At 43.6% G+C, this 23,355-nt stretch overlaps 1 protein-coding gene across 1 annotated transcript in view; it reads right to left on the bottom strand.

Annotated features, from left to right (window-relative positions):
• The window catches only part of MTTP (microsomal triglyceride transfer protein), a 40,647-nt gene extending 17,521 nt beyond the window's left edge, over positions 1 to 23,126 (bottom strand). The window contains exons 1-8 of the mRNA XM_035112457.2: positions 22,962 to 23,126; positions 12,647 to 12,834; positions 11,137 to 11,280; positions 9,680 to 9,787; positions 8,807 to 8,923; positions 8,248 to 8,387; positions 7,353 to 7,503; positions 1,465 to 1,625 (exon numbers count right to left, since the gene is read on the bottom strand). Of these exons, the coding sequence (XP_034968348.1) occupies positions 1,465 to 1,625; positions 7,353 to 7,503; positions 8,248 to 8,387; positions 8,807 to 8,923; positions 9,680 to 9,787; positions 11,137 to 11,280; positions 12,647 to 12,834; positions 22,962 to 23,022 (1,070 nt within the window). The 5' untranslated portion in view covers positions 23,023 to 23,126. The remainder of the gene's footprint in view (positions 1 to 1,464; positions 1,626 to 7,352; positions 7,504 to 8,247; positions 8,388 to 8,806; positions 8,924 to 9,679; positions 9,788 to 11,136; positions 11,281 to 12,646; positions 12,835 to 22,961) is intronic.
• Between the last annotated feature and the right edge of the window lie 229 nt (positions 23,127 to 23,355).

Raw genomic sequence — 23,355 nt, 5'->3', positions numbered from 1 at the left:
TAACTTATATGCAGAATTCATCATGCGAAAGGCTGGACTAGATGAATCCCAAGCAGGAATTAAGATTGCCGGAAGAAATATCAACAACCTCAGATATGCAGATGACACAACCTTGATGGCAGAAAGTGAGGAGGAATTAAAGAACCTTTTAATGAGGGTTAAAGAGGAGAGCGCAAAATATGGTCTGAAGCTCAACATCAAAAAAACCAAGATCATAGCCACTGGTCCCATCACCTCCTGGCAAATAGAAGGGGAAGAAATGGAGGCAGTGAGAGATTTTACTTTCTTGGGCTCCTTGATCACTGCAGATGGTGACAGCAGTCCCGAAATTAAAAGACGCCTGCTTCTTGGGAGAAAAGCAATGACAAACCTAGACAGCATCTTAAAAAGCAGAGACATCACCTTGCCGACAAAGGTCCGTATAGTTAAAGCTATGGTTTTCCCAGTAGTGATGTATGGAAGTGAGAGCTGGACCATAAAGAAGGCTGGTCGCCGAAGAATTGATGCTTTTGAATTATGGTGCTGGAGGAGACTCTTGAGAGTCCCATGGACTGCTAGAAGATCAAACCTATCAATTCTTAAGGAAATCAGCCCTGAGTGCTCCCTGGAAGGACAGATCGTGAAGCTGAGGCTCCAATACTTTGGCCACCTCATGAGAAGAGAAGAATCCTTGGAAAAGACCCTGATGTTGGGAAAGATTGAGGGCACTAGGAGAAGGGGACGACAGAGGACAAGATGGTTGGACAGTGTTCTCGAAGCTACGAACATGAGTTTGACCAAACTACGGGAGGCAGTGCAAGACAGGAGTGCCTGGCGTGCTATGGTCCATGGGGTCACGAAGAGTCGGACATGACTAAACGACTAAACAACACAACCTACTTAACCAGGGTTTGAAGCTGGATTTAAAAGCAGAGTATTGAAGCCTGGCTAAAAAGAGCTTGTTTAAGCAGTCACTGTGGTTGAGACGCTGTTGCTTGGAAATGAAGGTTTGCTGCAATTCCACATCCTACTTCCAGTCTCTTAAATGCCCTGATGAAATTGGAGACACTGCATCTACATCAATCCACAGAGGTTTCTAAAGGATCTGCAGGCCTGAACACTGTGCCGAAGGTTATTATAGAAGCAAGGCCCCTACAACAGTGCTTTAATTTTCTGCTAACGCCAAAGAGAAGAAAGTATTAGGTGTTGTAGCTTAGGGACTCAACTACACAGCTGCAAATAAAATGTTATAAATGTGTTGTAAAGTGCAATATACAAATGTGACACTAGATGCCGACAGTGAGCTATGAAAAATTCAATGTATTCAAAATGCTTTTTAAAAAAGCATTTTCACAGCGTTTTTATGTTTGTGTAGATTCCACCTAGGTAGATAAACCTGAATGAACATGTTAATTCTCCTTCTGTGTATTCGCACATTTAAGATGGATATGCTAGAGATTGAAAAATAGGTTCCCAGAAACTCACAGGACTTCCACGTTGCTTTCACTTCTCAGAATCTGAAGAATCTCTTCTGTCGTAGCTTTCCTCAAGTTCTGAATGAAAGACAAAAATCCTTTCACAGCATCGGCTTTGGAAAGGTTTTCGGGTTCCATCTGTGACCGGATAGTCTTCCACTGCTGAGTGAGCTGCCAAAAAATGGAGAAAACTGGTGGTAAATCTTCCCCACTGGCTAGTATTTCTATGTGCTGATCTCAACAGGTCAAAAACACAACTGCATGTTTTCTGACAGTAGCTGAAATGAAAGGGACAACTTTAGCACATTAGTCTCCCTATACCTTATTGTTGCAGCCTGTCCCATGTCTTCCATAGAACTAATTGGGAGGCAACGAGAAAGCAAATACTGGGGGGGGGGGTGGCCTTTAGATGTAAGGTATTTTTCGTTCCATGAGACCCACTTTTTTCCTCCTAAAAATAAGATGAACTTCTGTGCGTCTTATGGAGTGAATGTGTGGTCCCTGGAGCCGAATTGCCCAGAGGCTAAAGGCAGATCGTGCTTTTTTTTTTTTAAAGAAAGAGCTAAAGGCTAACAAGAGGGAATGAGCTGAAAGGAACCTGCTCAGCAGCTGATTGCAAGAGATCTGGGAGGGAAATAAGAGAGCTAGCTCCCTTCCCGGCCCCTCCTGGCCCCTGCCTAGGCCTCAGTTGTTGTCTGCAGAGGGAGACATGTGACTGGCTGATTAGATTATCTATCTGGAAACTGTAGAAATAGGTCCCTTTCCTTTCCCATAGAAGAAGCTGCAGAACTGTGAGTTGAACCCCATAAAACAGGATTCTTTCCCTTTGCAAGGAAACTCAGCAACTTTGAGCTGATCCTAAAAAATGGAGCTTTCCCCCTTTGCAAAAGATGCTTCCTCAAATATTTAAGGGGGGGGGGCAAAGGCACCAAGGCCTCTAGGAGTTGGCTGCTATGCCTAGGACAATTCAAGAAAGCAAAAAAAAAATATTCTTGTTTTCCTCCTCTAAAAACTAGGTGCGTCCTATGGAGCGAAAAATACGTATAGTAAATAGATACAATACACATGACCTATTCTGTAGTGGTGATTCCATGCTTTTTCAGCCCAATTCCACATTTGCTTGGCTTTCAAAGGACAGCAAGTCTTACTTCAGCTCATTGCACCTTGGGGTGATGACTGACAGATACCTGTACATAAATCTTTTTATCTTTTTTTGATGCTGCCATTTGTTTGTATACTATTTCAACACAATGAGCATTTTAGTATCCTATAAAATGTTGTGTTTTATGCTATCGCTAGGTGCAGTTTGTTATCCATTAGTTTATATAGAATAAGCAGGACCTAAATATATAAGAATATTCAAAAGAAATAAACCAGTCCCCTCCGCACGCCAAGCACTGGGGTGAACTATCCATGTTGCACGGAGCTAGTGCCACAGCAAGAGATTTCCACTGCCCTGCAGAAATTATGAACTATATACTGCCTAGATGCCAATCAACATTTTAAATGTGCCTTCTTCCCTGAGGACTCAAGGAGACTTACAGATAAAAAAATAACAGCTAAAAACATAGAAAAAAAAATCAATCATGAGAAAAACAGAAGGTTGAGCTTTGACATTTCAAGCAACCTTCCACAAAGCAACAGAGCGGGTATTTTGGCCCCTGCTCTCACATGCCATGCCTCCACTTCTGTTATCTAACATTATCTATAGCATTCCTCGGGAAAGGTGCAGCTGTTTTCCCTCAACAATATTTATTTCAGCTCTCTTCATTGGGAAACCACATTAATACCAGCTCAGCCTTTGCTAAAATATCCTATCTCCATAGGGTCCGTGTTGTGAAGAAATAGCAGATGATGCAACCACAAATAGCCCTACAATTTCAGTAGTACTGAGTTCATCTTCCATAAATTGTAGCTGAACCATTAGGTAATTACTATGAGTGAGGTGGAGGCTATTTCCTGTGGATTAATGCTCAGCAGGGGTGTATTAATGACCCAGAACACAGGTGGAGACTATTAATCTCAAATGGTGGTCACTAATGTGCAAGGAGGCATCATTTTCCATTCTGTATTTGTAACACACAGCACTGTTTCCATTTGCTCACCTTGCCCCAAAAACTACAGTTTGTCCCACTATCCACTATGGCAAAATTACATAACTTACATAACTTAAGTACTTAATTATGTAAATTACACTGTCATTACATTATCGTACCCCATTCAATGCAAAGGAAATGTAATGCAAATTGGGGGGGGGAGGTCATATAACCAGGGCCGTCTTAAACATATACGCGCCATGGTGCAAAGATCCCTTCGGCGCGCCCCCTTTCCCAGAGTTGTCAACCTTTTTTTAGGGCTGGAGGAGGGGCAGGCAGCGGCTGGAGGGTGGATCAACCAGCGGGGAAGAGGGGGAGGCCGGACGTGGCGCCTCCCGGCTCAGCTGGCCACTTCGTGCTGGGGTGGCCACAGCAGGCAGCACACTGAACGAGCAGGCCTGTGCCGAGTGAGTGAGGTCGTGTGCACTGCTCCTGCTGAGCGTCGGCTCAATTTTTTCCCTTTTAGCCTTCTGGTGCCCCGCAGAATTCAGCGCCTGCAGGCTAAAAAGGAAAAAACGAGCCAACGCTCGGCGGGAGCAGCGCTCACTCGTTCACTCAGTGCGCTCGTTCAATGTTCCCCAGATTCTTGCCTGGTGCCCTCCAGAACTTGGCGCCCTGCGCCACTAGCCTCTATGGGTAAGACGGGTCTGCATATAACCAATTATGTATTGTTTGCAGACTGAAAGCATCAATTGCAAATACAGATTGTATGTGCTGGATTGATGTCTGTCTCAGACTTGGGACAAATAAGTGATGATTTCTGTTCCCATTCCCATCAGAATTCTCCAACCTCTCTATTAATGTGCAGCACAATGATCAACAGGGCTTTAGTGAAGCTTAGAATGGTCAACAATATACTGTGAACTTGGGGACTTGTGTTTGTAATCCGTATTTTATATATAATAAAAATATAAAACCACAAAAAAATGTAAAAACCACAACATACTGTGGAAGGATAGATGAACTCACAAATAAATGACACTGTTTTCCATTGTGGTGTTTCATCTCACAGTTTTCAGTGTGTCCTTTCACCCTTTTTATGGGCTTTGTAATTTCATACATCTAGACCAGAGTTGTTCAAGGAAACTGTGAAATGGGTCGTTCCACCACCCCTGGAGGCTATCACCTGTCCAGTGCAACTATGGACAACCCAAAATTCTGAAATGTAGCCATGTTATTTATATCTGACACTATAGATATGCTTCGCTGGTAGGCGAGCAAACTCTGGCTTACATGGCTACAGTTACAGCAGCATCTGATTACTGGCAACCAAGACAGAACTGGTTGGCTTGGCTCCCTGCTGTGGACACACCCTTGCCTTATTGACACACAGTTCCACTGATTTCCCTTTGATCCAAGTGCTCTTTTGATTATAGGAACACTGTGGGGGCATCCAAACTCCTTTCTTTCCACATCCCCAATGCCTCAAGCAAGGTTCTGCAGTCACCAGCTGAGAAACAGGATGGTGGGACTGGATCTGGCCCAGAAATTATGTGAGGCTACCAGCTGTTGTTTTGTTTGCTGTCAGGATACTTAAATCTAATCCTATGGGATGCCATGCTCTACCAGTTCGAACCCAAAGTCAGTTTGATAAAAGGAACAGGTAGCAGGGTTTTTATTATGATTGTTGTTGTTGTTGTTGTTGTTGCTGCCAATCAGAATAGACAACATTGGAATAGATGGGTCGGTAGTCTGACTGCACATAAAAGCTTCATGCATTCATAAGTTCATTCCTTTTGAAAAGCTATAAGCAGATTTAGCTGGCTTCAGAAGGCAAATGCTATGATCCTAACCTGCTTCCTTGAATCAAGTGGTGCAGGGAAAGGGAGAAAATTGTCCTGGGACTCAGCTAGGCTGGTAAAGAAAAAGTGTTTTATATGTGTTGTATATGTGATATAACACTGTGACTCGAGATGGCGCTGTGGAGTCCTGTCTTTCCCTACCAAATCCCCCTGTATGAGTTTGCAGCGTGTTTAACTGAATCACTTCTTTGACATGTCTAGATCCAGCCCTGCTCTCAGACATCTTCCCTTGCTGTTTGCTTTGTGACTTTGTGATTGCTTTTCCTTTGCTTAGTAGCAACCCAGTAGGGACCCAGAGGCATCAACTTTCTAAGTTTCCAATGAAACACTTGGAAGGACCAAGGTAGGTCCTCCAAAGCCCTCATGTCCATGGGGCGTTCCACATGCACCTCTCTGAATCTCATCTTATACTGGGATCCCGTAAAGTAGAATACACTCAGAAGCAGGGTGGAATTGGAGCAGGGTTCAAAACATTTAAGAAACGCTGACGAAGAGGGAAGATGTGGGACTTTGGTATATGCAAGGCTTTGCTACATGCCATAACAGAGTGATATTAATATACGCATTGAGATATGCAACTGCTGGATACTATTATTGTCCCTCTGAATACCACACTCTATTTATAACCCCAATCTTTTCATAGCACTTACAGTAAAGTACAGTAACCAGTGGGAAACCAGAGCTAATACGAAGAGCTCCTTTAGGTTTACCATAACAATCTGATTATGCCCCCCTTCCCCTTACAGCCCTCTGTGAGGCCCCAGTATGGCTGTAATTATACTAGACAGAACAATTGAACAGAAGGTACCAGCTGGCACAAGAAGTCACCAAGAAGGTGACAAGGACAAGCAGAAGGCCTCTTCTACTTATTTAATAATACCTTGGTCCAGCTTTTCCATACAGTGGTACCTCTAGTTGTGTTCCGCTCTTGTTACGGACTTTCACCTTACGAACTCGGCAAACCCAGAAGTGTTTACTTCCGGGTTTGCCACACGCGGATGCGCAGAAGCGATCTGCGTGCTTCGTGCATGCGCAGAAGCGCTCGATGCACAGAAGAGGCGCTCTAGTTGTGGTCTTTTTGGGGTGCGAATGGCACCCCGGAATGGATTAAGTCCGCAACTAGGGGTACCACTGTAGTTTTAAACAGCAAACTAAGCATGCAGCTGAGTGCAAAAAGACACACTACAACAGTATTTGTCAAATAACCTAATCAAATCCCCTCCCTATATGAAGCACAGGGCTGCTTACAATAACAACTTTCCAACAGTAATAAAGCCGCTCTTAACACAACTATTGGGAAGCACTGATGCCGATAAGAGGTGTGTGTTTTTCTGTTGCTGATGACGGCACAAGAGGAATTTTGTTGGGGTTATGGCAGGTAAGGGAAACGGTTAAAATCTCCCTCTCTATGTCATGTGGTCAGGTGGTTCTGATTCATAATGGACTTGCCCCCCGCCCAACAGTACAAAAAAAAACACCCTTACACATCACTACAGATGACACATTCAACACTGTGTGTAAACCCTTATTGACCTGCCATTCAGGTCAAACACAGCCCAATTAAGACTTCAATGGGATGAGGGATGGCTCTTTAGAATTACAGCCATTTCTTCCACAAGATCTTTCAAATATTATACCACAGTTCAGCTGCACTGTATCATAGCTTTGGCATTCACAGATGGGGACATTTCTCGCCCCATTAAAAATGCATATTAGTAGCAAGCATAACATCTGTGAAACCTGATTCTAACAGTAATTAAGGCAGATAACACTGACTGATAAAACAATGTAACATGCCTTAATGTGTTGCTGTGGTGTCATGGGGTCAGCCAAGTTGCTGTAGAATATTCGAGAAATCTGAAAATGTCTGTGTTCGAAAATTACAAATCTAATATCGCACTAACATCTTGGTAAACAATAATTTGCTTTCAAGGAGTGTTATGCTTTTACTTATCAACGTGAACTTAAGGCGAACACAGCTTGCTCTTTTATTTACTTACTGTGGGGCAACTTTTGCATTCATCCGAGACAGGCTCTGCTGCAAGTGAAATTGCAACGTAATTTGAATCCAGAGCCTTGATAATCTTAGCAACTTGCTTCCCAGCCATCATTCTTGGGCCAGCTTCAGTTGACTTCAGTTCCAGTTTCTGCCTGTTAGGTACACATATTGAAACAGAGCTTTACATCTTGGTTGCAACTTGAAGACATATCCAGGTAGCCAGATGCAAGAGAAAACGCGACTCCTCTACCTTTAATAGCTGTGCTAATAGTTTTGTAGAAGAGGGAATTTCAATAGGCATAATGTGTCATGCAAGCTATTAAAGGTTCAAAAGCCCTGGCTTTCCTGCAGATGGCCGCCTTAATATATATCCCCAATTCCATCCCAAACAGTAGCTTGTAATTATTACTGCATGCATTACTTCATGTCACCATGAGTAAGTAGGGACTTAAAGACTTTCACATTCAAAGCTTTCTATAGCCAAGTGATGGCAATAAGCAGACTGTTTCTATATTCAGTGACATGCCATATCATACAAGTGAGCACTTAGACATTAGGTTCAGCTGCAGCATTCCAAGAAACTCAGTTTAAAGTGGGAGGGGGGCCCTCATTGACTCCAAGATGACGTGGCTCTTTAAATTGTAACATGGAGTATGACATTTACTGCCAATGACTGAGCAAATGTAAGAAATGCAAATATAACAGACCGATGAAAGCAATGATCGAATTATGTTAGTCTACTCTTAACTTTCATATAATACTAAATGGTTTTCAAAGTACAGGTGCATTTGCTTTAGTTCACGGCGCTTGGGATGTCAGCAAAGGGCAGCAGGCTATAAAACATATCATTTCGCCACTAAGCATGTTCTGCAAAATAGTCAAACAAGCCAGCTTACTTCGAAACCACTTTCGCATCAATTGCTCGCTGAATATTCACGTTCAAAATGTGATTTTCTTCTGCCCGCACTGATTTAATAAAAGTGTCCTCCAGCACATAGGTTGTGGCAGAAACTGATTTTTGGCTGATGTCAAAGAGCTGAAATATAATTTTGTTAGGACCAGGAAATACAGAAACAAAACCAGCACAAAACATGCCAAAACATAGCTATGGTATGCTAGATATGTACTACATCACGGTTGCATGTGTCATGACAATAATTACAGTATAGCTGCATGTGTAGTGACTTTATGAACAATTGTGATTTAATGTAATTAAAGATGAAGTGTTGGCCAAGTGTTTGCCTGGACTTTGGTGGGATCCACCAAAGTGATTCTTATATCAGGATTAAGATTGGTGAACTATTCATAGCACTGGGAAAGATGGCTCCATGGTCTGACTCGCGAGGAAGTGTTTAATAACAGGCCAGCTGCACAACTAAAACATCACTGCTCCTTGTGTTTCATAACTCAACACGATGCCTACAGTATGTGTTGAAGACATTATCCATACTATACCTGACTGTGGCTGGTAAATCCTGTCCGTTCTAATTTACAAGATTTCAAGGCTTTAATTTTAGTGATTTCATTTTCATGAGCCCGGTAAGTAACATCACATCTGCCGGAAATATCCACCTAGAAAATTTAAATAATAATCAATTAAAAAATGGCAAAAGTGTTATCACATTGGAATACCTAAAAGCCTCTGGGCCAGAATGTCAGGGCCAATGTAGACATGATATTGACACCAATACAATAAAATCCATATGGGTCTTAAAACTTCACACACACACACACACAACACACACAAAAATTAAGGAACTAAAACCATCAAGCATACACTTGTTCACATGTTGCTGAGTTGCATTTCCGAGATTGATGTAAAGGTAAAGGTAAAGGTAAAGGGACCCCCGACCATTAGGTCCAGTCGTGACCGACTCTGGGGTTGCGCGCTCATCTCGCATTATTGGCTGAGGGAGCCGGCGTATAGCTTCCAGGTCATGTGGCCAGTATGACAAAGCTGCTTCTGGCAAACCAGAGTAGCACATGGAAACGCCGTTTACCTTCCCGCTGTAGCGGTTCCTATTTATCTACTTGCATTTTGACGTGCTTTCGAACTGCTAGGTTGGCAGGAGCTGGGACCAAGCAACAGGAGCTCACCCCGTCACAGGGATTCGAACCGCCGACCTTCTGATCAGCAAGCCCTAGGCTCAGTGGTTTAACCCACAGCGCCACCTGGGTCCCTTGTGACTGGCCCTTAGGCAGAGGTTATTAACTGCCTTGCGATTAGCTCTTTGATTCCATAACACATTTGCTTCTGTATTATGCTGTATTTCATACTAGCAGTGGACATTTGAGAGATTGTGCAGCTTGCATAACATGATGCTGTACCTCATTGACAGTCCCAGAGTTCATCTGTATCTGAAACAAACTAGCCAGGCCTCTCTTGAGATTCTGAATAACAGCAGGTTCATTTTCATAGGAGTAGAAGTTTTTAACCTGAGTGGAGAGAGAAAACAACAACAATGTGGAATATTTTTTTCCACTTGAAAATTGTCCTCCAGAACATGATGACATGAAAAAATCTTTAGACAAATTCATGGGGGAATGAATGTTTGGTTTTCTCACAGTAAAATGCATACAAGAAATCCTAGGTACCATCTATGGCATCTCCAATCTAAAAAGGATCAGATGATGGAATGACCTCTGTCTGAACCCTGAAGAGCTGCTGCTAGTCAGAGTAGACATTCTGGGCTAGATGGATGCAGGGCCGTCTTAAGCATATCGGGTGCCCGGGCGCCGTGGTGCGAAGATCGCTCTGGCGCCCCCCCCCGGCCACATTTCTCACCGTGCCTGTCTGGCGGGTACAGCGCACAGCGGCACCCCCCTGGCGGCCCGGTGCCCTACGCCACCCAGCCTTGCTTTGAGCCGGCCCTGGATGGATGACTCTGACTGGTGCAAGGCAGCAGCCACTGTCCATACCTTTAAAAACCCTTGTGTGAAAAGTGATATAGTCTTGGGGAAACGATATAGAATGCTCTTACGTTTTATGGCCATCCCTCTCTTACTACCCCAGCAGAATTTCAAGATAACGTATATCTTGTACTTTAACCTCATCAGGCAAAAATGAACAGTAACCAAATCAACGGCATGGAGACGTGTCAAAAACACTGTGAACTTCGACCTGCCAGACAGTCCTGCTACATCTGAACGTAACTCAAGACTTTGCACCTTTAGCTAGTGCTTAAGAAAAGGGCTTTTCTACCCCTAAAAACGATGACATCAAAAAAGTCTGTTATCTATTTTGGGCATCCGACTGCTAAAGATTTACACCATTGTGACAGCAGTGTTTTGTGGCATCATAGTGAAGCATTATCCTATGTGATACAAGTGGGAGAAATCTATTTTCCTGTGCTGCTTAAAACCAGGTATAGAGGTGAGCGGTGCTTTTCTTTCCTGGGGGGATGCAGGGATGCGCATACCCCTAAACATTTTGTGAACCTAAGTTTGGCCTCATTGAGGGGCTGTATTTCAATATGAGTAGGAAAATGAGAGTACGCCTAAACATTTTTTTAAGAAAAAAGCACTGGAGGCGAGTCACCTCAAGCCCTGCCTTATCTCACCCCTGACCTGTGATCTTTCCACCTGCTGTTGCGCTTGCATAACACTTGATTCAGCTTCCATCATTAAAGCGACATCACAAGTTATGACACAGCGTTGGCTAATAAGCCTTGGATCCTACACTTTTCCTAACACAGTATATCAAGAAGTGAAGAGATTATTATGTGTAAATATGTTCAAGGAATGGACAGGAACTGTGAAATAAAGTCTTCGCACTCACTCCTTACCTTTCCACGAGTCCACTGCAGAACTACAGGCCTTTTTAAAGCTGCCAGGTGCTCTTTTCCAATGACTGCAGCTGCATTTTTGCCTTCAAAAATGTTTTTCTTTTTTGGACGCTCATGCACATTTTCAACTTTTGCATCTGTAATCTGAAAAAGCAAATGGGAGAGACAGAATGATGAAGACACTACACTTACCTGACAGGCAGGCACAGAGGGTGGAAAAGGCTTGAGTGTGGCACAGCTTCAGTGGCCGGCTCATCCAGAGAGCTCAGCCTCCTCCAGACGATGCAACAACGCATGCGCATTGCGCACCTGATGTCACACATGCACAACGCACGCTGGCCCCCTCAATCTTGGGGGCAATGTGGCACCTCTGCTGACAGGGGAAGATTACCTACTGAGATTTTCACCTCAACCACTCCAATTTACTTTCAGTATGCATATTCTGCGGTGATCCAATGTACTATGTGGAATTTATATTACTGTTACCATAGGCTGTTCTTCTGACACTGAATTGTATCCAACTAGTTTCTACTCAGTGCAAACACACTGAAATTAATGGAGCCAAGTTGGTCATATACACTCATTTCAACAGGTCTATTAGGAGTATGACTAACGTTGGATAAGGCCCACCAAGGCCTATTCAGATATCTTTTGGATTCTAATATTGCCAGGGATATATTTAATTAGACTGAACCTGGAGTTTATTCACACAAAGCGTACCTCTAAGTTATGACCCATACACAAACAGGATCATACCTTCCTTCTAGGGGTATACAAAACATTTTAGGGAGGAGAAAATAGCATTGTGGCCAGTGACCCCATGCCTGGCCTTCATATTTCCATAGCCCCCACCTTAGCCTCTGAACATTCAGCAGAAGATGTGAAAGACGTACCTGCACATAGCTGTGTACATATGGTCTTCCATATAACAAGGTGCCCTGATTTCATGCCCTTTCATGTCTTCTACTGCACATGTGAATACTGTACATGGAATGGGAGAGTGTGATCATGCCCAGCGGCCCCACATCTGACTTTGGTGCACTGGAAATTTCAGGCACTGGGAATTGTCCCATTAAGATCTCTGGGTGTCTCACCAAACCTCCATTCCAAGAGTACCTTGCGTTAAGTGTGTCACAGTTACAGTAAATGTGCTCATCTGGGAGTATATCTCATTGATCTGGGTCTGGCTCAAGACAATTTACCACCTGAGGCAAAGGACAGGATTTCCTCCCCCATCAATTCTACCAGCCAAGCAGCCTGGCAATTGACTCTTACTTCAACACCGGCAGTGTAACATCATCCTTTACCTGAGGGCAGCAGGCTAAGGGTGGTAAATCTCACCAGTTCCAATACCCTGCCTCTTAAGATGTTTTTACTGTTTACACGAGCGAAATAATTAACTTAATTATAACTCTGCCTCCCACGTTATACACGGGGTTCACTTTTCTTACTTAAACCAACTGGCAGAAAACACATTAAAGATGTCCTTTTGCGGCCACTGCTTGCCTACCGCAATTTTGATCAGCTGATCGTCATCATTATTGGGATTTCTCCATACTAAGTTGACATCCACGCCACATGAAATCCGGTAGCCCGCACTCTCCAGGGACGAGCCTTTCACCCTGTCCAGAAGCACATCTGTGGAGTAGGCGAACTTATATAACTTGTCATTGTTTATTCGTGGACCAGTATTATGGCCTGTGAGGGTGGGGGAAGAAAGGTGGAAAGCACAGAGTCAGTGATGAACATATATCCACACCGCCTGCCCAATGCTCTTCTCCCTAAAGCTTTGCTTAAAAATGAGAGATGACGCACGAGCCTGCCTCTCTCTGAGTCATGCCCTCCACAAGCCTGGACATGCCTGCCCCTAAGCCCAGAGTGCTGGGTGAAGATGCAACACTCTTTTGTGTGCTCAATAACACTCCCTTCCTTATTATTAGTCCTCAGGGATGCCAGGCTGGCAACTTGGAGAATAAGTCCCCTGCTAAAGATGCAGTGGGATGTGGTCTTTGGCTGCTGGGTGGGGAAGCCCCCCAGCCACCTTTACAGCAGAAGACTTCAAGAAATGGCCTTGGGGGAGAAAGGTGAGGCAGCAATGTACAAGCACACAGCTGTTGACTGGCCAGCAGGGCCCAGCATGAGTCACTGTATCGGCAGCCTCTCTTAATACTGACACCACCACATTGGCTGCCTCTCCCAGCACAGCAGAAAACTTAAAAGTCAAATAGACTCTCTGGTTTGCCAGCCAGGCAACCTTAGTTGGTTAGAGTGTGGTGTTGATAGTGCCAGCGTTGCAGGTTTGATCCCCGTATGAGACAGCTGCCTATCCCTGCATGGCAGGCGATTGAGCTAGTTGGTCCTCAGGGTCCCTTCCAATTCTACAATTCCAGACCCTCCAAGTGTCCCTATTTTCTAGGGACAGTCCTGGATTTACAGAAGCCATCTCAGTTTTGGAATTGATCCCGGAATGTGCAGCTTTTGCTTACGACATCCCTATTTTCATCGGAGAAATGTTGGAGGGTATGGAGTTATCTGAGCCCTGAACCATCTGAAGGCAGCCCTGTATAGGGAAGTTGTTTAATGTTTAATTATGTTTCTATATATGTTGGAAGCCACTCAGAGTAGCTGGGGCAACCCACTTAGGTGGGTGGGTTATAAACAGTAAAATGGTTGTTGTTGTTGTTGTTGTTAAATAGGACATCCCTATTTTCATCAGAGAAAAGTTGGAGGGCATGCAATTCTAGGATTAGTATTTCATATTAGTATTTTCTCTCAAAAGTGCTGCCTTCCAGTTCTCCCTCGAAACACGTGGGGATTTGGTCTTCCAAAATGTTTCCCAGTTTTAATGCACAATTAAAAGTTAGCATCAAGGTGCAAATCTCCTCTTTGTAGCCATCCGTTCTTAACATTCAAAAGAAATTACCGGTATTTAACCTAAGCTGTTTTCCCTTTTGATTTTGTTCCCCCCTCTGATATATTTGCAGAAGGGCAATCATATGCCCTTTGGGCTCCCATCTCCATAAATAGTGCCAGACCTGGACTTTAGTACAGTATTTGATATACTGACTTAGGGTCAAGAGTGCCTCTGGGTTCCTGCAGGAAGGAGTGGGTAGATATACAGCTTGACTTGCAACCCTAGTGCCTGCCATTACGGCTGTCTATAATTAAATCATGATACTGCCGTATAATACACAAAGTTATGCTGCCTGAGTTGGGACAGCTGTCAGGGCCTGTGCCTTATATTAGTACTCTTGGCATGCACAACATGTGCAGCTCTAACCACTAGCTGGCTTGGGTTAGATCATAAGCTTGTACTGGCTCTTACTTGTGAATTTAGATTTTTTTTCTAAAAAGATAAAAAGAGCAGCAAGCTCTTTATTAGAAAATACTACAGTATTAAAATGCATTGCTTGGTAATAATTTGCCGTAATCTCAGTGAATCAAAAAAAGCAGCGTTATTGGAAAATAATATAACGTGTAGCAATCAATGCATACTGTATTTATAATCTGATGGAATCAAGCCAAAATATTTCCAAGCAGATGAAACAGGATATGGGGGTGTGGAGGGAGGTTTATTGGTGGGGGGTGGGGGTGGTTCTTAATTTTATTATGGTTTTGTTTTTATCTTGTATTTTTAGGTGTGAACCAGATGAAGGGTGCTATACAAATTTAATAAATATAAATACAAAATAAAAAGAAAGGAAAATATTGGCCCCGTTCTGACACTAACCATCAGATAATTCAAATTGCCATCTTCCTAGTAACCTCCTAAGGCAGGGGTTCCCAAACTAAGGCCCGGGGGCCAGATGCGGCCCAATCGCCTTCTAAATCCAGCCCGCGGACGGTCCGGGAATCAGCATGTTTTTGCATCAGTAGAATGTGTCCTTTTATTTAAAATGCATCTCTGGGCTTTTGGGGTGCCTGCCTGGTGTTTTTACATGAGTAGAATGTGTTCTTTTATTTAAAATGCATCTCTGGGTTATTTGTGGGGCATAGGAATTTGTTCATATTTTTTTCAAAATATAGTCCGGCCCCCCACAAGCTCTGAGGGACAGTGGACCGGCCCCCTGCTGAAACAGTTTGCTGACCTCTGTCCTAAGGCCTCCTACTGGAAGATTTCCTAGGAGGTTACCAGGAATATGTGTTTGATTGTTGCAGTAGCTGATACTTTTCTAGCTTATGGGGCAAGTGAATCAGGATATAGACATTGGAACTGGGCAGAATCTGCCTGGTGCCCCTGATCCCTTGGGCGTAGGGGTGGCAGGAATATTTCAAAGCCCTTCTCAGAACTCAAGGGAGAGGGCAAGCAAGCAACCTCAATGTACAAGAAAACTAACCCAGAAAAAGCATGGTTTGCTTGTATGTGCGAGGCCAGTGTTTCTACCCAAGTAGAAACATTTCTGAATATTTATCAAACCGAATTATTCTTTGTTTAGAGAATTCTTCGCTCTCTGTCTGCTTCTTTTCAGCAAAAAAAGAAGAGAGTGCTTGCCTGAGCGCACACTGGGTGTTAAGGACAGAGTTATGGGAAAGCTAGCATCTTGTTTTGTCTGGTTGCCTAGGCAACGCACAGGAAGAGGTTGCCCTCTGTGACCTGAGTTCAGTGCGACTACTTCTACCTGAAGACTGCAGCAGAGCAAAGAGACAGCTAACGCGGACAAAGGGAAGGGCTGTAGCTCAGTGGCAGAGAGCTTGCTTTGCAGAAGTTCCCAGCTTCAGCACCTGGGAAGGTGGGTCGCAACAGGAGCACGGCAACCGTGTAAATAGATGCAACTAAAGATTAAGAATTGGGTCTCCAAATGCATGTTTGGCTTAAAAGTGAGTCCTGGGTCTGAAAAGGTTGAAGATTCCTGGTGTAGGAAACATTGAGCTAGGTGGACCAATGGCTTGGCCTCAGTAGAAGACAGCTTGCTGTGTTCTTAAGGCAGACATGTCCAAAGTCCGTTTTAGGGGCCTAATCCAGCCCGCTGGTTGATTTAATTCGGCCCCCGTGGTAATACATGTCCTGGGGTAAAATTCTTTTAAAAGCTCAGCAACTTCAATCCTAAAAAAAAAAACCTCAACAACTTAAGGTCAACAACTTTGGTCGGCCCTCATGCATGATGTTCACCTCATCAAATTTGTCCCTCTTTGGGCACCCCTGTCTTGAGGGATGCAGACAAATTATTCTGAATCATAGTTGCTTGGGAATGACTAGGTTTGCCACTCAAGAAAAGCATCCATGACAGATGGCCATCCAACCTCTGCTTACAAACCTCCGAGGAAGAAGAGTGCAAAACCTCCCAAGGGAGTCTGTTCCACTGTCGAACAGCTCTTACTGTCAGAAAGTTTTTCCGAATGTTCAGTTGCAATCTCCTTTTGTGTAACTTTAAGCCAGTGGTTTGTGTCCTACCCTCCATAGCGGACGAAAAAAACTGTGCTCCATCTTCCATGTGACAGCCCTTCAGATATTTGAAGATGGCTACCATATCTCCTCTCAATCTCTTCTTTTCCAGGCTAAATATACCAAGCTCCCTCAACCGTTCCTCATAAGACTTGCTTTCCAGACCCTTTATCATTTTGGTCACTATCTTCTGCACACGTTCCAGCTTTGTCAATATCCTTCTTAAATTGCAGCACCCAGAACTGGACACAGTATCCCAAGTGTGGTCTGACCAAGGCAGAAAAGATTGGAACTTGATCTAGAGTCTAGACTTCTGTTGATGCAGCCTAGAATAGCATTAGCCTTTTTTGCTGCAGCATCACATTGTTGACTCATGTTGTGGTCTACTAAGCCTCCTAGATCCTTTTAATCATGTATTGCTGGTAAGCCAAGCGTCCCCCATCTTATATTGGTGCAGCTGGTTATTCCTGTCTAAGCATAGAACCTTTCAGGCTGAAAGGGACTAGTGGGACTTAGAAAAACAGAAAGAAAAATCCCTTCTGATGGGCTCCAGCATCACTTGTTGCAATTCAGGGATTTTTTTAAAAGCATGGTATTTTGTGAAGGACTTACCTAGATGAGGGAAGGTTTAAGATGGCAGCCCTCATCTGACCACACCACCCATAGGTACCAACTCCCTATGGCTGAGGGGACCTTAGGCCCCCTCCCCCCAATTTGGATGTTGCTAAGAGCGCCCCCCCTACCTTGAGGGTCCAGGCCTCTCTGCGGCCGGCCTTGCCATGCTTTCCCACACCTGCGGTAGGCTGCGAGAAAGCCCGATGGGGCTTGTCACAGGACCACCTAAATCCACCGTACTTGAGCAGCATTATAGCTGTCCAGAAGCAGCAAACATGTATGAGAGATTACATTCTCCCTTATTGTTCCTGCTTTCCACTATTTTGAGGTGCTTTTGCCTGGCAGGAATAGGTGCTTGAGCTCTGTTTGTGGATGAAGCAAGAGAAACAAATAACATGATGAGGCAGTACTTAAAGCAAGTACTGGTTTCAGCAAGGCCTTTGACAAGGTGCCCCATGATATTCTTGTAAAGAAGCTGGTAAAATGCAGGCTAGACAATGCTACCATTCAGTGGATTTGTAACTGGCTGACTGACCGAACCCAAAGGGTGCTCATCAATGGCTCCTCCTCATCCTGGAGAGAAGTGACTAGTGGGGTGCCACAGGGTTCTGTCTTGGGCCCAGTCTTATTCAACATCTTTATCAATGACTTGGATGATGGGCTTGAGGGCATCCTGAGCAAGTTTGCAGATGACACCAAATTGGGAGGGGTGGCTAATACCCCAGAGGACAGGATCACACTTCAAAATGACCTTAACAGATTAGACAACTGGGCCAAAGCAAACAAGATGAATTTTAACAAGGAGAAATGTAAGGTACTACACTTGGGCAAAAAAAATGAAAGGCACAAATACAGGATGGGTGACACCTGGCTTGAGAGCAATACATGTGAAAAGGATCTAGGAATCTTGGTAGACCACAGACTTGACATGAGTCAGCAGTGTGATGCAGCAGCTAAAAAATACAATGCAATTCTGGGCTGCATCAATAGGAGTATAGCATCTAGATCAAGGGAAGTAATAGTACCACTGTATTCCGCTCTGGTCAGACCTCACCTGGAATACTGTGTCCAGTTCTGGGCACCACAGTTCAAGAAGGATACTGACAAGCTGGAACGTGTCCAGAGGAGGGCAACCAAAATGGTCAAAGGCCTGGAAATGATACCTTATGAACGGCTTAGGGAGCTGGGTATGTTTAGCCTGGAGAAGAGAAGGTTAAGGGCTGATATGATAGCCATGTTCAAATATATAAAAGGATGTCATATAGAAGAGGGTGAAAGGTTGTTTTCTGCTGCTCCAGAGAAGCAGACACGGAGCAATGGATTTAAGCTACAAGAAAGAAGATTTCACCCAAACATTAGGAAGAACTTCCTGACAGTAAGAGCTGTTCAACAGTGGAATTCGCTGCCAAGGATTGTGGTGGAGTCTCCTTCTTTGGAGGTCTTTAAGCGGAGGCTTGACAGCCATCTGTCAGAGATGCTTTGATGGTGTTTCCTGCTTGGCAGGGGGTTGGACTGTATGGCCCTTGTGGTCTCTTCCAACTCTGTGATTCTATGATTCTATGAAAGCGGATGAGGACCACTGCCTCGGCCACCAGCACAACATTCATTTTTTAAATGAAAGAAGTGTTACTAAACCACTCCAGTCCTTGATTCATTATACATGGGAATATGCACTGTCTCACACATTGCTCCAATGGGACCTTTTTAGAAATACGCTTAACTACATACAGTTTGTGTAAACTATATAGAGCTTGGGCACAGTACTTTCTGTCTCTTCAACTTGAGATTTGCTTCTAAATAAACATGCTTATGGAGAAGCCTTGTGGCAGCAACTGACAGAATCTTTTCTGAGAGGAAGAGATACGTTAAACCCTCTTATACGTCAGAAATATTTAAAGAAAGCTGGTTATTTTTGGGCCTTAATGTGAAATAGAGAAGCGGCAATGCACAACCATGACCTTTTCAGTTCTTTCCACTGCTCACTATTCATGAGAGAAGCCTGTTTTCATAAAGTCTGTTAAACATAGGGAGCCCTGTGTATAACACTGTTATGGTGTTTTGAGAGCTAGAGTTTCTGGCTGCCTGGATTTAGTAAGTGCTAGAATTTAATCAATGCTTAGAGAGCTAAATTGGAAGCCAGACCCTTAATACAGTAGCTGGGCTCAGCTTCCCATGCCCAGGCCAGCCTGATAATGGTTAAGCATACAAAGGGGGCAGGGAGATCGGTGCTTAACAAAGCAGATTCCATGCCAGCCGGAAAATGGGTGAAGCCCCTCCCTGAGCTTAAGGTTTGGTAGAAGAACAAAGGCAAGTATTTCAGTTTCAGGATTGCTGTATTGTATGCCCGGTGTGCTCTAAGGGAAAATTTTTTTGAATCAGTAAGCAGCAATGCAATCTAGGCAGTTGCCTACTGAAAAGTTAGGAGATATGTGAGTGGGAAAGCAAGGCAAACTGTAGGGCAACAGGCAGGATGTCTGATGCCTGTTTGAACCCAGGACTGTGCCTATGAGAGAAGCAAGACCCTCTTGGGATGCAATGCTGTGCACCCCCCCCCTATCCTAGGCTCAGGTTGTGCATATGTGTAAATAAACCATATATCATAAAGACACTAGGGCTGGGCAATATCTGGTTTTCAACATTGCGATATATCACCAGCTAAACACCACGATATACCAATACAGTGGTGCCTCGCTTAACGAATGCCCTGCTTAACAAAATTTCCGCTTAACGAAAGGATTTTTCGAGCGGAGGTTGCCTCGCTAGACAAATTCGTTTTATGAAAAATTCGTCTAGCGAATCGTGGTTTCCCATAGGAATGCATTGAAATTCAATTAATGCGTTCCTATGGGCAAAAAAAAATTCAAAAAAAATTCAATGCATTCCTATGGGATTCGCTAGACGAATTTTTTGTTATAAGAAAAGACCCGTGGAACGAATTAAATTCGTCTAGCGAGGCACCACTGTATATCACACAATGTCTGAAATAAGGATGGAGCTATGTGGAGGCACTGGCTGGCTTCCCGTTTGTCCCACATTGTGGTTTTTGCATAGCACGCTCCACCCCCACCCCCAACACACACACCATGATTCACAATATATTGCCAGGTTAAAAATTATGAAACCGATATCATGATATGGACTTGAAACGAGTTTTGGAATATATATCGCCCAGCCCTAACACACATCATGATTCGCAATATATTGCCAGGTCAAAAACTATGAAACCGATATCACAATATGGACTTCAAACCGCTTGTGAACGTTACATTGCCCAGTCCTAAAAGACACCACAGTCTCCGCTATGCCTTATTGTCCAAAATGAAACACAGACCCCGGACAAGAGCCTGGATCTCTCAGGAATCTTGCACCGTTGTGGAGATTGGGGGTGACTTTGAAAGTGTCTAGAAGAGAGGTTCCCAGAATATGGGTCATTGTGGCCAAGCTATCTCCATTCTATTAAGGTCATAGCTAGTGACCTTTATCATCTAAAGCTGATAAAAGACACTTTGAGCCACAGAGATCATGTGAACTTCTAATGACAACATTGGGTCAATAAGCACCCTAAGATTGTGAACGTCATCCTTCAAGCAGTGCGACCCCATGTAGAACAGGGTGAACAACCTTCTCTCTATGCAGCAAGCGGAAAGCAGCCTTGTAAAAGCAAAGTGTTGAGAGTCAACTGTGTGACAGGATCTGCTTGGCTGACCAGAAGCTGAGCAGGGCAGGCTTAGAAATGGGGAGGAAGAAATCTCATAAAACAGAGGCTGCAGGCACTGCAAAACAAGGCCCCCGACAGCTGGAGTGGGAGCCTGGGAGTCCAGCAGGGAACAAGGAGAATGAAGAGAACAGACTGAGAAAGACAAACAGAAAGGAGGAAGGGGGAAATAAGGAGAGCTTTATCTGAGGGGGAAAGTGGGGGCAAAAGTAAGAATGTAGAAAGGGTCTAGGACTGTGAACCCCAGTGGTGAACCGAGAAAGGTGGCAGAAGGGTAGACGGGGAAACTACACTACAGAAACTGTATGAATAGGGGCAGGATCAGGTGATGACACAGGTACCCATGGGCTAAGGGATCCACCTAATGGTTTCTGAAGAGATCCCATGGGCCTTTGAGAATTCCTGGAACCAAAATGGGGACTAGAAAAATTCTCACACAAAGTATCAAAATTAATTATCTTTCCTCCAATCTTTTATCATTAAGCTTTCTGTACTAAACGACCATTCATGGAAAACCGAAAGCCATTTTGTCCTGAGAATTGGACCTAGTCAGCATATCTTCCTAATCCTCTTTGAGGACTGATTGCAACTCATGTTCTGATGAGTCTCAAAGTCTAGGGGACATTCTAGCTGTAAAAGCTGCTACCTTTAGTCCTAGAAGTTCTTACTCTGGTCCTTGTGCTATGTAGCTGTTCACATTGTATTTATGTAGACAGATGGCCTGGCTGACCTCATGTTTAAGAAGGTAGCAAGCTACTTTTTCATTTGACCTATGGACCTAGTTTACCTAGATGTTGAAAAAGTGGAGTTTAATCCTCCTCCACATCACAGAAAGGCGTCCTATCACATAGCTGTCATCCTGAGTGCATTCCCATCAGTTTAGCCTGCCATTTGCAAGGGCCAGCAGACTGCCTACACATCATTGTTATGAAAGGATACTTCAGGATTTTCAGCAGCATGGAAAAGCTGAAGAAGACAGGTGGGGTTTGTTATAGTACACAATTAGAGGTGAATTTTGAATATTCCATCCTCAGAACTCTGCCAAAGCCCAAAAGGACTGGAGTCTTCTTTTCTTTTCTTAAATCTTATCGTTAAGCTTTCTGTACTAAACGACCATTCATGGAAAACCAAAAGCCATTTTGTCCTGAGAATTGGACCTAGTCAGCATATCTTCCTAATCCTCTTTGAGGACTGATTGCAACTCATGTTCTGATCTCTAGTCTCAAAGTCTAGGGGACATTCTAGCTGTAAAAGCTGCTACCTTTAGTCCTAGAAGGACTTAATTCTTAATTCTCAAAGGCAGCTTGACAATACAAACATGGTGAAGACTCTTGATATAAATCCCATAAAGTGATTCACACCAATTCATAATCATGAATATAATAATAATAATCATCATCATCATCATCTTTTGGAAGTCATAATAAGCAACATCTGGTCTGGTGTTAGAGCATTATCCCTTCTCCAATCTTTGTAAGAAGGCTATTTTTACGAAGATATGTAACAGCTTTATTTTATACTGGCTTTTTTGGGGGGTGTTAAATAGATATTCAGTTAAAAACTATTATTACTATTACTATAATAACTATTATATAGTTATTCAGGAACTGTGGCGAGCAATACAGGTACATTCCTATACATTCAGAAGTAAACTCCATTGGGTTGCTCCCAACAAGTAAGTGGTTATAAGATTGCAGACTAAATTAATAAAAACACATTGCAATCCTAACCATGTCTATTCAGTAGGGAGTCATAGTGCATTCAGTCAGGTTTACTCTCAGGTAAGTGGGGTTACAATGGCAGCCCCACTTTCCTAACACCATTCCCATATAGATCCCCGTTAATGGCTGCAGAATTGAAGCCCAGATCCAGACTCCACCAAAGAGGGGCAAATACAGTTTCACTGATAATATAAATGCCTTTGGCACTTTCTTTTTCAGACTACAGAAAAGCAGCTCTTGACATGGCTCACAAGCCACAGCTGGGTGATCTAAGCATAATGCAAGTTTAATATGATCTAAAAACAAAAAGTCTCAAATTAGCAGAGTTCCCCACCCCCCTTTACTAATTACTAAAGGAAATAACAAAATATTATCTAAATAAGTAACTTACCTTTCACAGATGCTGAATAGGTGGAAATGATGCACGGGAAAAGCACAGTAAGAAGAATCATGCTTGTCCCGTCTAACAGCTGTAATACTGTGGAATATTTCAAGGCTATGGAGAAGTGAACTGCTCCGATTGGAGTGAAGCCTGAAAAGAGGGCTTCTGAATCTGTCACAATAATGTTTATCTAGATGTAGTAAGGGTCAGATTCCAAACTCCACACTTGGGTACTAAGTTCATTGAAGGCCTTTCCAGTTAATTATTAAGAACTGAGGTAACCGGTGGCATTCTGACGTTTTATTGTTCTCCTCAGGTGTGTGGGGTTTTTGATTTTTTGTTTTACTAAAATACATGCTGGCATGTAGCTCATATATGACTTAGTTCATCTCCCTGTAAATTT

Source organism: Zootoca vivipara, chromosome 9 (assembly GCF_963506605.1).
Source record: "Zootoca vivipara chromosome 9, rZooViv1.1, whole genome shotgun sequence".
In the NCBI taxonomy this organism is placed as follows: domain Eukaryota; kingdom Metazoa; phylum Chordata; class Lepidosauria; order Squamata; family Lacertidae; genus Zootoca; species Zootoca vivipara.
This window is presented reverse-complemented; position numbering and strand designations above follow the sequence as displayed.